The 18,408-nt window shown below is 38.9% G+C and overlaps 1 protein-coding gene across 1 annotated transcript in view; it reads right to left on the reverse strand.

The window, feature by feature from the left end:
* Positions 1-185, reverse strand: part of LOC104551953 (uncharacterized) — a gene marked incomplete at its 5' end in the record, with an annotated part of 163,690 nt that extends 163,505 nt beyond the window's left edge. Inside the window, one exon of the mRNA XM_061994922.1 lies at positions 113-185. Coding sequence (XP_061850906.1) covers positions 113-185 — 73 coding nt within the window. The remainder of the gene's footprint in view (positions 1-112) is intronic.
* Between the last annotated feature and the right edge of the window lie 18,223 nt (positions 186-18,408).

An 18,408-nucleotide genomic window follows, 5' to 3' on the forward strand; every position in this document is an offset into this window, starting at 1 on the left:
CAAATTGCACCCTGACAAGCAAGAGCAAAATTTCGCCCACAGCCATTTGTCTGTAATTAGTTAATTAATCCTTACACAAATTATGAGCAATAACTCATCAAGCAAGGCTCACCCATCAGAAATTCAGCCGACTTGGATTTCTTCTGCTTAGTTTGCTTCAGAGCCTTCTGCTGGAACTTCTGGAGGGAAATTGTTAAATGAATAAATTAGCTAAAGAACGAAGATCATCCTTTATGATCCACAACTAACACAGTATTTTAAATATGGGATGGCATTGAAATGTCATTTAATTTACATCTCTGCTAAAGGGGTCAAACACTAATTGAACAACAGAAGTGGAAGAATTAAATAAAATAGGAGAAGAAAAGTTAAAACAAATGCCAAATGAAGGTCACATTAAAATACTTTGGTTTTTCCTAATTTTAATTAATGCAAAGAAACCTCAACAAATGAGAAACATTATCAGACCTGCCTTTACAGTATGCATTTAGCAGCAACTGCTTTATTTCACTGCAGAATTGCAGTTCTTATTTTAGAAAAGTTTGGTTATGCAGCATATTTATAGATAGACTTCCCTGACATCCCCTGTTCTCTTATACTCCTGGTCCACTTACATAACCAGTGTATTTGTTCTTCACAGAGCTGTTTAAAGTGAGCTCTACCCTTTTATATGAGGCAATAAAATAAAAGTAACTCTAAAACAATTTGCAACAAGATCGCACAAAAGAGGGGTCATGGTCCACAGCAAAGGGGAAGCAAGACTCATTACAACAATGAAAAGTTAATTTAATATTAAAGAGACGCCAGCAACAGTTACAGTGAAAGCAAATAGCAGGAGATCTTGAAGAACTTAAATTCTGACAAGTTCCATGTTAATTCCTGTGGGAAAGAAAGCCTCAAAAAAAACCTGAAAAAAACAAGTGGTCACATTACTACCATCGGGAAGGCCCAAGTGCTAAACAACATCTTTGTATAATACCTCGAGTAGCATTAGCAAGGGAGTCACACATGGTCACATGTATGACTACAGACCCCTAGAACAGATGCTAACAACCAAAACAGGCAAAGATTACCTAAAACAAAACACTTCTGAGAGTATTAATCAAAGCCAAAAACAAAGTAAGAAAACAGTTCAGACCCGTTTATTTTTGAATGTCACATGGCAGCTTCCAAAACAAGCATTAGTTTTTCAAGCCAATTGCTTAATTGCCCAATGATAAAGACCACTCTTGGCTACATAGCTCCTGGAAACTGTCAATACAAGAGGCTTAATTACAAGAATCATTGAAAAATTGCAATCTTTACAGCATCCATCCTTCCCATTTGATTATGGGTGTCAATTTCCAATAAAAAAAAACCCTTGCAGCAGACATAATCAATAAATCTGTCGAAAATAACTAAACCGTCAGATTAATACATATATTAAGATCTTTATAGATATATATGCATGTGTATGTGTACACTCAGACAGGTATGTTATTCTGAAAACGGTGGACTTCCCATAAAATTATACTATTACCCTACTAAAAAGCAAATGTGTAAAAATAACCAGACACATTCTAAAAGCTACAATAAATAAATATCATAACAGAAATAATTCCTACAATCCACATGCAACACAACTGAAGTTAATGATAATTTTGACAGGAGTTCAAGAGGTTCAGAAATTCACCATACTGCTTCTGTCTTTTTCCTAGTTGAAAAATCTTTCAAAAATACATATTTGTTCAGTCAGTATCTTTAGAATTGTATCTCTTTGCAATATTAAAGCATTACTGTATTCCTGCATAGCATAAAATTTTAATTGAGTCAGTTTTAAAGATTCCGGCAATATTTGTAACACTGCTGTGTGAAAATTATTCTTATTATACTGCATAATAATTACCACACAAAACCTTAAACTTTATGTTAACAGCTAAAGAAAACAACATCTAGAGAAAAATTGTGGGGCAAACTTCCAGCTCATGGAAATCAGTATACATGTATAACTCGGATAGAGTGAAGATGATCTACATTACATTACATTCTATGTATTCCTTCTGCATGTCAGGTTTCCCTAGCACAACCAATTGCAGGCTATATTGGCCATAGTTGACTACCAATTGTTAGTCTGTGAAACATATAAGCTCCTTTCACAGCAAGAAGAAAAATAAAGTATTCCTCCTCCTCCGTATTAATAAAGATGCAGAGTGGGTTTTGATGTTTTGGAGTGTGGTTTTTTTGTGTGTTTTGGGTTTTGGTTCTCTTTTTGGTTGGTTGGTTGTTGGTTTGGGTTTTTTGGGGGTGTGGGGTGGGGAGAGAAGTTTAAATATTCACTATAGTTAGCACAAAATTTTGTTTTTCAGGGACATAGTATTTTGGCACCATATTCTTTGGCACTTCATACACTCAGGCACAAATTAGTCTTTTTAAGTAGCTGATCTAAGGGTCTTGTGATTCCTATTGGCTTGCAAAGAACTTCAAAAGAAATGATACCCCTGTCCCTTAATGAGATTAGATTTTGAAGAGGTGTTTTTCATGAGAGCATATTTTTAGAATTAATTCAATACCTGATCTTCTACAGCAGACAGGAATTCTTTCAGGGCTACTTCTCAATACAACTAAATAATGGAGTGTTTAAGTGGTGGCCTTTGTGTAATCAACACATGCTCTTGTCACTTTGTGCTTCAGAAGAAATTAGTAAAAATTTTCCTTCTACATCTATCTACAGCCAATTTCCTCATCCTTCTCTCTTTTACGGATGAGCATACTTAAATAGTGCAAATTACACGCTCTACCCTTCTTCATCTAAGATTTCTTTCCCTAAGCCCCTCCTCTACCCTTATGACACTTTGCCTTCTCATCAGAGAATAGTCAGGAAAACATCTAGTAGTATTTTATATTCATTTTATCATTACTCATTACCAGTTAGTTCATGTATTTATGCAAATTTATGTCTAAATCAATTTTTCTTTAATGAGTTCACATGTACTTGCAAAATTCAGGTTTCCAATAGTAAATTAAATAAAACTCATGCAGTGACCACTTGCTGTATTTGCAAAGTCCAGTTACGTGAGTATACCTAGATGAATGAATGTGAATGCACATCCACAGAGGAAGCTACTATTCTAATTTTAGAACATTATCTAAAAATAAACATTAAAAAGCATTGCAACAAAAAAGAGAAATTACATGATGACATCAGAGTTTCGAATGATACAAAGGCTACGCTGCTATACACCTGTGGTGGAGGTGATTCAACTTGCATCCACAAAAAAAGACACATCAGATCTATCCATCCACAAGTAGCACATAAAAAGAGATGTCCTTTGCTTGCAAAGTCAAGTTTAAAAGGTGATGCTGCTGGTGACAGCAATTCATCCTGTCTCAAAGCTCCACCATAGTTGGTGAAAAACAAAGAAGTCTTGCATTTTAATTTTCTTTTTTTTAAAGACATCTCTTTATCTCGAGTGTGCTGAATTATGGCAAAGACAAGGGGAGTCAGAAGTGTCTGGACACAGCACAGACATATCACCATGTGATTCGAAAAGCATCCTAAAGCTTTAAAAGCCTTTTTGCATGCTGCCGTCATTAAAACGCACCACCTGTTTTCCGATACCAATTGAAACAAAGGAAAACTGGAAGTACCAGAACCCACCGTGCTCGGGTCTGTGGGAGAGCAGCGAGCACTGCAACAACAGCAACAGCAGCAGCAGCAGCAGCAGCAGCAGCAGCGGCCAGGGAAAAAACCCTCATTTATAACCAGTGACAACTAAAACCTATGAAGTTTTTAAAAGAATGTGATTGTTGTCAAAAGGAATTGGGTACAACAATACTGCGTTCAGCTCTGGTTCCACTCAAAGCCGTGGCTGAGGGGCTCTGGGAAAGCTGCTGGAAGGCTGGTGGGCACAGACCAGCAAGAAAGTGAATTTTGCATACTGTACGGATCATCGCTCAGTTCAGGGCAGTCATATTGAATCTGTGATCAACCAATTGTGCTTCATGAAACCGTCAGCCTTCATTTATGTCTAGCTGTTTTCTTCTATCCTGCTGTAAACAAGCTCTGCTCTGAGCTGTCTCCCTACCCTTATCTGCTTACGAAGATCACACAGACAGACCTCATCAGCAGCCTTAGAGTTAAAGTTAAAGTTACTGCTTCCAGACAGCAGTCCCCATGCAAGCTGGAAGTCAAAAAGAAGAGCAACTTTGGAATGACAGAGTTTTAGTTCCTTTTAGGAAATGCATACCTTAGATTCATACACATACTGGCATGTTATGTCTCTTTCATGAAATTAAATTAGGTGTTCCTAATATGAACAACTGTTTCTAACATCAGCAAACTAGCTCAGCAGATTCATCCATGGTTTTGTTTGTGGGTTGGTTGTTTTGGTTTTTTGTTTTGTTTTGGTTTTGGTTTGTTGGTTTGTTGTTTTTTTTTTCCTTTGGAAACTTTTTTGAATACAGCCAAAAGAGAAGTAGCTGGAAATATTGTCAATCTGGTAGGGCTCCAAGAACCTAATAATGCCTGAAATGCTCTAAGGAGTGTACTGATGGTAAAAAGGAACAGGTATGTTGACTTCTGTTCTCATTCACTTCAGCAAGAGCATTAGCCTTTCTACATAAAAGAGAGGACAGTTTTCAAAGAATTATCCTCTCTCATAAAAAGGGATAGAGCCTTACTAAAAACATATTCCTCTGTGAACATACACACACAAATGCGTTAGTTGGTATTTATAGCATTTAATTCTTGCAACCAGCTGCTAAGTCCCTGTTAAGTCTTTCCTTTATGCAGCTGGAGCTGGAACCTTTTCCCTTCTTCTAGCCTATTACTTTGTCTATTTAAGGGATGGCAGCCAAAGAGAAACAGCTTGTAATTTGCACCTGTCTGCTTTAAGCACTCCATGTTAGATTTTGCGAAGAGCAAACTCTTCATTGCTAATGAGAATGACACTTAGTAGGGTCAAACATATTTTTTAGCTGACTCTGCAGCAATTAGAAAATAAATAAGTAAATACCACTTTGTTTAAGCCTATTCTAGCTAGAGAATAAAACTAAAGAAAAGCCTTGTCAAAAAAGAGCAGCTCAGTGTGTAGGTGGAAGATGTAACCCCACGTCTCGTCTAACTAATATAATACTGGGCACAGGTATGCATGATTGAACCTTATGCTGCCCATGGAGGAGCATGTAGGGGAGCTTTTGCCTCTTCCTCTGTAAAATTCAGAATTGTTTACAAATATGTCCACGTGCAAAGAATCCTTCTGCATTTCTACATGCTGGACTGCTTTTTGAGGACACACAGAATGCTTTGCTACCAACAGGGTCAGGGCTATGAGAAAATTGTTCTGTGAGAATTAAAAAGAAATGAATGCTTCACTCCTGATCCAGAGGTGTGCAAGCGTTGCCATGTAGAGATGGACTAGCTTAAGTTTAAAGTAGTGAAGGTGTACATCAAGCAAATAACCCGTGTGTGTGATCTTTCAACCTTACATAAACTACCTTAGCATGTTTACATCTTGCTAGAAAACAAGCATGGTACTTTCAGTCAACTGTGGCATCATTTACAAATGCATTAAAAGAAACCACCGTTTCATTAGCACATTGGTTTAGTTACTAAGACATAATCTTTTTCTTGCTTGCTCTTAAACTAAAAAAGGCCTCAGAAAACTCAAGATATAGAGCTAATGACAAGAACAAAAATGCTGGGGGAAAAAAAAAGGAAGTAAAATAAAATAAATTTTAAAAAAATTAAAGAAAAGATTGGTGCTGCATTTTGATTTCATAAATTATCCCCATTTGTACTTCCTGTTTAAACAATAACTAACATGATGATGGGTTAAATGAAGTTGAGATTGTCACAAACATGGCCTTGCTAGTAATTAATGTAGTTTAATATGGTTGTTGGCACACATCTCACATGACAGATAATGTTCCAACATGTCACTGATAGGACCTTTCAGCACAGCTTTAGGAGATCTAGCAGGCATTGCTGAGGTTGGTTAGGTCAAAGGGTTGAACCATGTGTAATTCAGAACAGAGGAGGTCCCACGGTCACTCCACAAAAACAATTACACTACTTATTTCACTCCATCCCTTGCCTGAAATTCACAAGCCTCACAGTTTCAGCACAGTCAATCTCACTCTGCCCTGGGGCCATGAGCCACATGAAAATATGTGGTGCTGTGTTTATAAATCTAATCAAAAATAGAAACAGTAGACAAGCACAATGAGGTCCTACTATGGATCATGGGAATTCTCTAAATTCTGAAGGCACTTCTGTTTAACTTCTGTGGGCCTTCTCCTGCCATTACATTGTCTAGTACTCTCGTTAATCATCCCCTTGACTTGTCAATGATATAAAGGAGCCTACACGTCTACTGACTTCTCTCCCATCACACTACAAATAATATTATGAAATAGCAATGCTAGGAATAGCCCCTTTAATTTTTCTGTTTTTTTTCTTCACTTACCTCTTTCTCCATACCAGCCTGCCCTTCCTCAGACCTGCACCAAAAAATGTTTCTACCTGCAACAAAGGAGAAGGAGCACATCTGAATTTTCAGTCTGCACGCTAATATCGTTAATATCTTTAGGTTAATGCACACTAATCATTAATATCATTAGGTGTAACACACAGGTTTGTAGAGCACCAGCCTAGAAACCTGCCATGACTGGTAGGTATTTTTCTGCTGCAGTCCCTTCTCCTATATCACCAAAGAGTAAAGGGAGGATATAATGCTCTGGCTTCACTTCACCTTTTACAAAAATAATTTTGTAACACATCACATTTTAAAAATAGCTAACAAAGATGAAGAAGTAAAAGGTAGTTTAAGCTCAGATGAAGTAACACCAACAAAGATACAGTTTTGAGCAAAAGTAGCCCACGAGTAGATAATTCCTGCCTCCAGAGTTTGCTGTGGAATACACCTAACATGAAGATTACAATACCAAAGCTGCCAGACTTAGGACTGGTTCTGTGATCTGGTATTTAGGTGGGTCTCACTTGTGCCTCACTCCCCATGCTTTCTGTTAGAAGGTTGGAAATTATCCTCTCTTCTGAGGTTATAATTATTAACCAAACATAGCATAACTTTACAAGTTATATTTCAAATCATAAAAAAATGTGTCAATTTTGTACCAGCTCTCTGATATGTCTCTGCGTGGGAAAATTTTGTCTCGATGTGGGAGAAAAAAATCGATCAACTCAAAATGGCTAGACAAGATAGCCCTGCATTCACTGAAATTAATGATAAAACTCAGTCTGACTCTGCCGTTGCAGGACCTGTACCACAATGAAATAGCAAGCTGGTTCTTTGTCAGCTTTCTCCCTTATGAATTTATACAAACACACATTCAGATTATTTTGCAGAGCCTAAAAACAAAACAAGACTTTGAACAATTAAAAATATCCCTTCAGAGTCCCTCAGAAGCTTTAATTGACCTTCTGGGTCAGAAGATGCCCCGTACAAAGTACATGTTTGGCCCCAGTTAAGGAAATTCTCTCTCCTGAGGGCATCAGCAAAGACGTGGTTAATTCTAAGTACATACTTGAGTTTCATTGAAATCGATACAATGGACAGTGGACAGGGCCACAAATTCTTCATGGAAAAAGGCTGCATTGTCACTCTGCTTGCTCAGTAATGAACAGGCTTTGCTGACACTGAAAGTCTACTGACCTTTGCCGTCATGCCTTGATTTAGGTGCCCTCCTTGAGGTACCAAGGCCATTGCAGCTCATGGCACAGGCTGTGATTCCAGAAACTCCCACTTCTCCTGCAGCCAGCCCTACCCAAACAGCCACTGTAGCCCACAGCTGTTGCAGAAACTGTGCCCAGACTCCTCTGCTCCATAGCACTCCACAATATTGAAAATAAAGCACCACCAAGATCACGCAGACAGGCTCAGGTCACATATCTAGCCATCGTATGTCTCAGAAAAAAAAAAAAAAGAGTCTCAATTCCAAAGTCTGAGGTGGTGTTCCAGGCCAAGGTAGTATCTACACCATTTTTCCAGCTGCTGCTCTAATCTGATTGCACATCTACTGAACACAACAGGTAACTAGTTTTGAGCCCATTCTTTGTTACAACTGAAATAGGAGCAGCAAAAAAGAACCTGTATAAACCAAAGACAACAAAAGTTTTAAATGGCTTCTTTCCTTTTCAAAATAAATTGCAAGAAGCTGTCAACAGAAAGATGTAAGCTGTAAATTCAACATTTTCATCCATGGTCAACACCTGCTCATTGAAGAGGAGCCAAAGATACAGCAATAAGGACTTTCAAAGCCACAATAGTTCCAGGAATCCAAACATTAATAGGAAAATTTGGAGTATTATCTTAAAGAATGCGATTTACCAAATTAGGAAATCAAAAGCAAAGATGAACAGAGTTCAGAGAAGACATTAATAACATTAGTACCTTAACAGTGATTTTCTTAGAGTTCAGAAACTTCCTTTTTTTTGGGTTTTCTGGGGAATTTGGTTGTTTGGGTGGGGGACACTTTGACGGTTTTTTAAATGAAGGTACTTTTCCTTTTTCCTTTTAATAGCAGTCAGGCAACACATTCAACACTACATTAACTGATGCTGACTGTGGCCTTACTTAACCTCATCAACCTATTTTCTTTAGCTGAAAAACAGCTGAATCATTACCATTAAATGGGCTTGAAATCCTGGAAGAGTATAGCAAAAACAAAGTACACAATTTTCATCAATCAAAAAACCAACATAAACCCTATTTCAGATCCCACCAAATATTCTATTTTATGCACAGTTGATGTAATGTTTTTTGCATGATTTAGGCTTGACTTTATCTGTTTTTAAGTATATTTGGATTAAAATGACAAACAAAACCATTTAGTTCTTAAACTGTATAATTTCACTCTTTTTTATTTTTCAAAATATTATGGGTTTTTTTCCCACAAGAGGAATAACTAAGGAAGCTACATTAAATATGCAAGATATATGAATAGCTTTCTGTAATGAACATAATCTATTTTTAATCCCAAAGATGGAGGAATTAAACAGGGAGAGATGCAACAGAAATTACTCCTGTAGCACTCCAGCTATATATTCATGGACACCTGTCACCAGAACTGGGAGAGACCAAAACAACACATCTTTCAACTTGAGCAGGCTGAGGTACCTCGTTCTCACACTTGTTGATATTTTATGCTGTATCAGCTACTCAAAATCACTTGGGCTGCGTGAAGAGCCAGTATACAATAGGGGTCTTGCAAATGTAGCCATAGATCTTACTGTTGTTGCCATGTTGGAATGCAGAAGAAAAACTCTCCTGTTTGTAGCCATGTACTCAGCATGTCCTTAAAGCACTCTCAAATGCACAGGCATGTCATCACTGGCCAAGGAGACCAATGCTGGACATAGTTAAGGTGCTGGTGATTGCTGGCAGAGAAATAGTAGGTTCATAGCAGGAGTAGCAAAGCAACAGTCTGTCATCACAGTCGCTGCCCGCACTCTTTTCTCACCTTCATCTGGTACACAATTTATCACATGCTAAGAAGAAGTGCTGTGGGATCTCTGTGCTACAATATCAGCAGAAACCACTGAGTAAATGATAACCCTAACGACCTACTTGTAATTCCCCTTGGACTCTCTCATAAATACCAGCTAGCCAGCGTTGGTCTTTAAAAAGTATTTCTTCAGGGGAAAATTGCACCTCTGGTGAAGAGAATCCATCAGTCACTTAAATTCAGCAGGACTGACCTTTGAAGCCACAAGCTCTGTACTTATCCTTCTTTAATCACTAATTTTGGGAGCAGGTCCTTCAAAGTAATCTCAGATTCTTTCCATCCTTTTTTTTTTTCCTTAATTTAAGATGTAAGGTGTTTACCACAAATACACTTTTATAAAGATCATTACTATACTTAAAATTAAGCTCACATTCAATTATTTTGCTTGATAGATTGAAATGTTCCTAGCCTTTTCTATGTGCTTTAAAAAAGTAGATAGATAAATAATTTTTCTATTGATAAGCCTCGGTAGGCAGCTAAGCATCACTCAGCCACTCACTGATCTCCTCCTTCCAGTGGAATGGGGAAAAGAACTGGAAGGGTAAAAGTGCAAAAATTGATGGATTGAGAGAAAGACAATTAAATTTCTTTTTTTAAAAGAAGGAAAACAATCAATAAAAAGAAGGAAAAAAAAATACACCAGAAGAACAAGTGATGCAAAAGAAAACAATTATTCACCAACAGCTGACCAATGCCCAGCCAGTTCCCAAGAAACAGTAGCCCCCAGCCAACATTCACCCACATCCCTCATCTTCAGTTTTATTGCTGAGCATAGCATCATATGCAAGCAGGACTGTGACCCTGGGCTTCAGGAGAGCTGACTTTGGTCTCTTCAAAAACTTGCTTGGAGGAATCTCATGGGCTAGGATTCTAGATGGTAAGGGTTCTCAGGAAAGTTGATCAGTCTTCAAGTTCCACTTCCTCCAAGCCCAAAATCAAGGTATCCCCACAAGCAGAAAATCAGATAAAGTAGGCAAGAGGCCTGTGTGGATGAACAAGGATCTTCTGAAACAACTCAAATGGAAGAAGGACATCTATGGAAAAATAAGTCTGTGGGAAAATAGACTGGTTGCTTGGGAAGAGTATAGGAAACTTGTCAGATTATGCAGGGATGAAACAAGGCAAACTAAAGCTTTCTTCGAATTAAATCTGGCAAGACGTGTAAAGGAAAACAAGAAGGGCTTCTTCAAATACATCAGTAGTAAAAGGAAGACTAGGGAGAATGTGAGCCCACTACTGAATAAGGAGGATATCTCGGTGACAGAAAATACAGAGAAGGTGGAACTGCTGAATGCCTTCTTTACTTCAGTCTTTACTCCAGCCCTTGGGAAGCCCAGTCCCTGGAGGACAGAGAGAAAGTCAGGAGAAAGGAAGATTTTCCCTTGGTTGATTAGGATTTTGTTGGGCATCTACTGGGCAGCCTGGATATTCACGAATCCGTGGGTCCTGATGGGATGCATCCAAGAGTGTTGAGGGAGCTGGCTGATGTTCATGCTAAGCCACTCTCCATCATTTTTTAATGACCATGGAGAACAGGCGAGGTGCCTGAGGACTGGAAGAAGGCAAATGTCACTCCAATCCTCAAAAGGGCAAAAAGTAGGACTCTAAAAGCTCCAGGTCAGTCAGCTTCATCTCCATTCCTGGAAAGGTGATAGAGCAGCTCATCCTGGATGTCATCTCTAAACACATGATGGAAAAGATGATTATCAGGAGGAATCAACACAGATTCACCAAGGGGAAATCCTCCTTGGCCAACCTGATAGCCTTCTAGGATGGCATGACTGCCTAGCTAGATGAGGGGAGAGTGCTGGATGTCATCTACCTTGACTTCAGCAAGGCTTTTGACACTATTTCTCAAAATATATTCATAAGAAAGCTCAGGCAGTGTGGGTTGAATGAGTGGACAGTGAGATGGATCAAGAACTGGCTGAATGACAGAACCCAGAGGGTGGTGATCAATGGAGCCAAGCTGGAGACCTGTGGCCAGTGGAGCTCCACAGGGATTGGTTCTGGGGCCAGTCTTATTCAACATCTTCATCTATGACCTGGATGAGGGGAGAGAGTGTACCCTCAGTAAGTTCCCTGATGATACCAAACTGGGAGGACTGGCTGATTCCCCAGAAGGCTGTACTGCCATTCAGGAGGATCTCAGCTGGCTTGAGAGCTGGGCAGAAAGGAACTTCATGTGGTTCAATAAGGACGAGTGCAGAGTTCTTAATCTGGGGAGGAATAACCTCATGCACCAATACAGGCTGGGAGTTGACCTGCTGGAGAGCAGCTCTGCAGAGAGAGACTTGGGAGTCCTGGTTAATTACATTAAATTAAAATTAAGCATGAGCCAGCAATGTACCTTCATGGCCAAGAAAGCCAAAGAATGCTGGGATGCATTAAAAAGAGTGTGTACAGCAAGTCAAAGTAGGTTTTCCTCCTCCTCTACGCTGCCCTGGTGAGGCCTCATCTAGAATACTGTGTCCATTTCTGGCCTTAGTTCAAGAGAGACAGAGAACTGCTGGAGAGAGTCCAGCATAGGGTCACCAAGATGATCAGGGGGCTGAAGAATCTCTCTTATGAGGAAAGGCTGCGGGAACTGGGACTGTTTAGCCTGGAGAAGAGAAGACTGAGGGGACAGCTTTTCAATGCTTAGAAATACCTAAAGGACAGCTGTCAAGATGATGGGGCTGTCAAAAGCTGGAATATAGGAAGTTCCTCTGGAACATGAGAAGAAACTTCTTTCTTGTGAGAGTGACGGAACCCTGGCACAGGTTGCCCAGGGAGACTGTGGAATCTCATTCTCTGGAGGTTTTAAAAATTCACCTTGACACATTCCTGAGTGATGTGATCTAGGTGGACCTGCTTTAGCCAGGGGTTGGATTGGAGATCTCCAGAGTTCTCTTCCAACCTCTGCCATTCTGTAATTCTGTGATATGATGTGATATATCCCTTTGGTCAATTGAAGTCAGCTGTCCCAGCTGTGTCCCCTTCAGCCTCTTGTTCATCCCCAGCCTACTGAGGATGGTGTTCACCTACCTTGCTATTGAGACAGTGCAAGAAACAGAAAAGTCCTTGACACTGCCTAAGCACTGCTCAGCAATAGCTAAAACATCTCCATGTTATCAACAATTCTACTACAAATCCAAAGCACAGCTCCATATAAGTCACTACGAAAATGTATTAACTCTCTCTTGGCCAAAACCAGTACAGTACATCATGTCAGCAATTCCTGTGGAAGCAGCAAATACCAGATTTTAGATTCTGTACCACCATTCCAACATTCCCATTTCAGAATGGGATTACAAGCTCCCAGTTTTGTCTGTTAGGCTTTTCTTTGTCACAGCTACCCACCACAAGGCTTAAAAACAACTCAGATCAAGATGGTAGCAGGAAGCAGGATTGGGAGACTGAGGACAGCAGGGAAATTGTGTTCCTCGTGGTCGTGGTCAAACCTAAATGTCTTTTCCTCCAGTTTTCCACTGGTAAAACAGACACAGTAATACTCTATGTTACCTCTATGACTCTACCAGCCAAGGTGGATTTCTGCTGACCCCTCCAGGTACAACATCGTTGTACCAGGAACCTCAGCACTGTCACTGTCCTTGTTTCTCCCTTTCTATCCACGTCCTATCCATTTAAAAAAATCAAAAAGTCATTTTCATCACAAAACGCTTGTGTAACTTGTAATTCTTAAATAAAATGGCCTCCGTATGTCAGTTGGAAGTACTGAGCTATACATGAAACTGTAAAAAATATATTTGCTTTAGAAATAAAACTGATGAATGATTTTGCTTGTAAAAAAACAATACTGTCAAATCTACAGGGATACCACATGCAGAGGTAAATAAAGATCTAGACAAAATACTTATCATCAGTAAACATATTAGCAAATATATCTTGTCCATGCACAATTTCAGTGGCAATAGGTCCAGCTTCTTTTAAGAAATGTGCCAGAGTTTCCTCCCTAATCTATTTTCAGAGAGTAAGTAGTTCATTTTGTGACTGACTGTGTTAATCACAGATTTTCTCACTTGTGGACTACTAATTTTCATTTTCTGATTTCTATTACTACTACAAAGACAAGACAAAGAATCAGAAAATATTTTTAAACACTCTGCAATTTAGGGTACCGTCCCATGATTACTGGAGAATCATTTTCTGAGAAAGTTTCCCTGAAAATAGCATGTGATCTGTGCTAGGAAAGAACCAGTTTTGCTATTTATCCATTACAGATTAGAATTTCAAATATATGTACAGAAACATAATGTTAAAGAGTCTTCTCTCAGAATTGAACAAGAGTACAAGCAAGGATACACTAGAAAATATAAGAAAATGCATCTTAAAAGTAACTTTTAAGCAAGAGTGGGGTTTATTTCCACATATATACCACTTCAGATATCAATACTGGTGCTGATAGATCAGTAAGTTTTCTTTCAATCACAGTCAGAAATCATACTGTATGAGCAATTCCAGAAGGAATACCTTTAATGGTTCAAGAACTATTTCACTTGCCTCTGACATGAGTTACTGGATTAGTGTCATATATGTGTCAACATGAAACAACATAGGCTATTTGTTTATACATTCACATTACTCCTCCTTACGTTGTTCTATATGTCAGCTGACATTGACTACACATATATATCCATATATTCAAGCCAATAAGCACATTCCTTTCTCAAGTACTTGTTGTTGAGAAATAACCACCAAGTACAAATGAAAAGAAACTGAGGTAACGATGTCTCTAACTGAGAAAGTGACACAACGTAGGGACCTAACAATGCTGTTTGCATACAGCTAATTAGAAATGGCATTGTGTAAACATATATTTTGACCAATAAGCAAACACAGCTGCAGCTTGGTTTTTTAAGATCTAGTTAGCTGATAAGACCCAGACATGCACAACCTGAAGTCTGTGGTGGTTTCTATTAGTTTTCAACTAGTAACAGCAGGAAAATCATGTCTGGCATGTTTTAAACTGGATATCCTTGGCCAGCAGAACTAGGTGTGAAATTTCTTTGTTCCAGCCAGAAAATCCACAATTGGAAGTCTGATTCTGGGATTCTTGAATTCTTGAACCAAATATCACCTTGAAATAAGTGCTATCCCTGTTTTGTTTATTTTACATAAAAAACAGCTACCTTGAGACCTTGAACAGGTAAAGAGTAGTCAAAATCCTGTATTTTGAGATAGGCAGCATGTCTAATAGGCCTGAAACTGGATTCTAACCAACGAAGTAGCTGTACCAACAAGACATTTTGTACATGACTTCCATATTCTCTGACAGAGTAGGAGAGTTGGCAGCAATCCCATGACGTATTCTGCTTGGTGACAAAGCAGCTTAAGTTTCTGCTCTCTGCCCCTTTCTCCAGACATTCGTTCCTGTCCTGATCTGCAGCTCACCAGAGTCTCATTGGCTGGTATTACTGTAGATCTGAGCAGGATAGGATAAAAATACATGTCCTCAAAACACTTTCCTTTTTTATTATTTAACTTGAACCACTTAATTAGTACTGCACATAGCTATACCACCATAATAAGGGCACAGGAACTCCAGCAAGGAAGAAGATCCTTACGTGAGCTTTCCCATCAGAGAAAACATATCCTGAAACTAGACCACATGACGATATTACAGTTTACTGCTAGCCCCATAGCTAAAGATCTGAAAATATTTATGTTCCTCTGGCATCAGAAAAAAGCAGAAAACTGAACTGATTGACATAGTGAGAGTTGGAACAGAACCCATTAACACTTCACTATTGCAATAGACAGAGTTTCAAAGGAAAAAAAAATGGAAAGGAAAGAAAAAAAAACAAGCTGTTTGGGGGCAAGGGGAGACTCCACCAGCATGGTGCAATGTCTCACGGATTTAGAATCAGGGAGCAGACACTCTACCATGCCCAGCAGTCCAGTCCACCTGTCTCCAGAGAGGATGCATACACATAGTGCATATCAGGGGTCCACTTCCTGAGAAAGAGCAGGGCAGCCCTGCTCCTTTCTCACCCACTTATGTAGCATTTGCTGCCCCACAGCTGGTTGCTTAGTTTTGTATTGAGGCAGACTGGAAGTAAAGAGTTGGGAAATTTGCCTTTCTGTAGAGGGTAAGCAAAAGGCTTACAGATCAGTAAAGTTGTTTGCGGTTTTAGTGGCATATTGCCATTTTGATAACCTGTCTTGGAAGAGTCAGTTTCACTTGAGAAGCAGGTAAGTTATTTTCCCAGCATCACTTGCTTTGTTGGAAAATAAGTGAGTTTTGGCTTTCTTGGCTTGTGCTAGCTTGGGTCACACCCATAGTTCAATCTAAAAACAACTTTTAGTACTGCATTTTGCACTACTACAGGAAAGAGATTGGAAGACCAACTCTACAAAGCATGTCATTTACTCATTTAAGATACTCCAGTCCACAAGTTGATTCCTCATTTAGGATTTGTTTTGGATGATTATCACAGAATCACAATTGAAAAACATATTACATAATAAATGAAAGAGAATAACTGAAAAGGAAGTCTGTAATTTAAGGGTCTCAATTCTGAAAAACACTTATGCACACACTTTTCTATGTTTGCATGAATTACTTCATTAAACACAATAGACTAATGTATAAACCCACTGCCAAGTGAGAACACTTGTATTAAGGGAACATGTAAAATCGTCTACAGAACTAAAAAGACATGACTGTAATTCAGTTTCTCCCTCAACCCTTCCTTTCCCCTGCAGCCCCACTCTCACCTCCCCATCCCTCCTGCCAAATACTAAATTAAGGACTTTAGAGGCTCATCATAACATAATTTTCAGGTTGGTATAATGTCACTGACTTGAGAGAATTATTTCTCATTCGGTGAAGGTGAAAGCAGATTCAAAGTCTTACTGCTGATCAGTTACACTCTAAAGAATAAAAGCATTAAAGTGGATATTACAGAGCTCAAATACTGAGCTCTTTTCCATCTGAAATTTCAACATTATTCTTTTGTACACTAAAAAGCAGAGGATTTCCTCATGCAAATGTTAACAGTAGACTTAACACAGTGTTTAATAAGGTGTTACTACTACACAAGATCATAGATGTTTTCTTGCCGTAGTTCATTCACGTTCTTTTATTGACAAAGGAGTTAGCTATTTAACTTAATACAAAAAATATCATTGACATGTTAAAAACTCTTGCTCCTGGGTGTATGCTGCTCCTCCTTATCAAGTGAAACTTCTGCTGGTCTTCCAACTATCTAGATGGACCTGCTCCTGCAGGGGGGTTGGACTAGATCATCTCTAAAGGTCCCTTCCAACCCCTACCATTCTATGATTCTATGATTCTATGATTCTATGATTCTATGATTCTATGATTCTATGATTCTATGAGCAGAAAGTTTTTAGACTAGACTGATTTTGCCATTGTAGACCATTCCACTGCAGCCTGTACATAGTGCTGTGCGGAAGTCAAGCAAGGCATGGTGTCACTAGAATCAGTGAGATTACCATTGGTTTTTAAATGTTTATTGTGTTGTCAATACTACACAAATCCTGTGCAAAATTTAGAGACAACTAGGAAACTCAGAAAACTCAGAGAACCTAGTAGAAACAGTAGAACTGACCTTTGTAAAGTACTAGCACACAGAGGTGTGTATCAGGTTGGACAGGCTATTGACAAGCATCAGATATTCCATGTTTGTTTTAGGTGATGTTTTCATGTAGGTTTTTCTTATGATAGATGAAAATATTAAAACGCAATCATCTCTGTTTTACTTCCCTCTCCATAAAGTCAACTCACCACCTAAAAAAAGCTCTTGTAAATTCAATGTATTCCTGAGCTCTCAGAAACTTGTTGAAAAAGTAAACACAGCCCTGATCCACAGGTGAGCAATGGGATGAATGCACAGTACTACCATGCCTCATTACATCAGGACTTTGAAGAAACCTTTGGCAGATCTTCAGTTCTATCTGACCCACCTCCACGTTTTTTCTCTGTACTTGAACCCTAGCAGACAGGCTGTAATATTAAAATACAAATTACATTGCTTACAATGCCTCTTACGGGCCCTGGCTCACTAATGCACTCTTCCTAGCTAAGATTTAGCACATTGCAAGCAGATACTGATTTGGAAGTGGATCTTTGTCTCAGAATGGGTGGATTAATTCTTCTCCATTTTTTACTCATCTCTTATGAAACACAAAGAAATGACACTTGAGTTTGCAGTTCCTGATTTGCTTGTAGGTTAAGTTTGAGCCTTTGGCTAGTTACTTTTAACATTTTATACCTACCTAAAGGTGATCTTTAAGGTGAAAAAGAAAGGAATCTACCCTGTTCTTCTTTCTTGAGATACATAATGGATACATAAAATGTTTCCCCTTTGGGATTCCCATCACCACCACCACCCATTGCTTTTTTTGGCCTTTTAAAAAGTATCTGAATTAAGAATGTCAGATATTGTCTTTCAAGAGTTTTTCAAGACACTTCCAGAACACTGGAGAGCTGGATTAGGAGATAACTTCATCTGTTGAATGAATGAAATTGATAGATCTTTTACGTTTTCTTGGAACTGGTTGTTGGGCATTGCAGTTAATTAAGACCAAAGAAAGCAAACCAAAATGACCCATCACAGGAGTTTATGCTTCAGTGAAGTTTGTGTGGGCAAGCCACTCCTCAAGCAAAATCTGGCTGGACTCTGAGATTCCAAAGGTCCTCCACATGCTATTGAGCCCATCTTACAACTGCCTAGTCATACACAGTTCCTCCAGGCATTTACTTGTATGAGATGAACATATTTTACATATTTAACTTACGCGAATAGGAAGACTGGGTATTATAAAGTTTGCCTATAACTTTTAGGGCTTTTTTCTTTCCCTTGTACTAAACCATGCCAAAGTATTCAAGACAGCGATAAATATCATGTGAGTACTGGCCCTTGGTAGCATGCTATA

Source organism: Colius striatus, chromosome 4 (genome assembly GCF_028858725.1).
Source record: "Colius striatus isolate bColStr4 chromosome 4, bColStr4.1.hap1, whole genome shotgun sequence".
Lineage (NCBI taxonomy): Eukaryota > Metazoa > Chordata > Aves > Coliiformes > Coliidae > Colius > Colius striatus.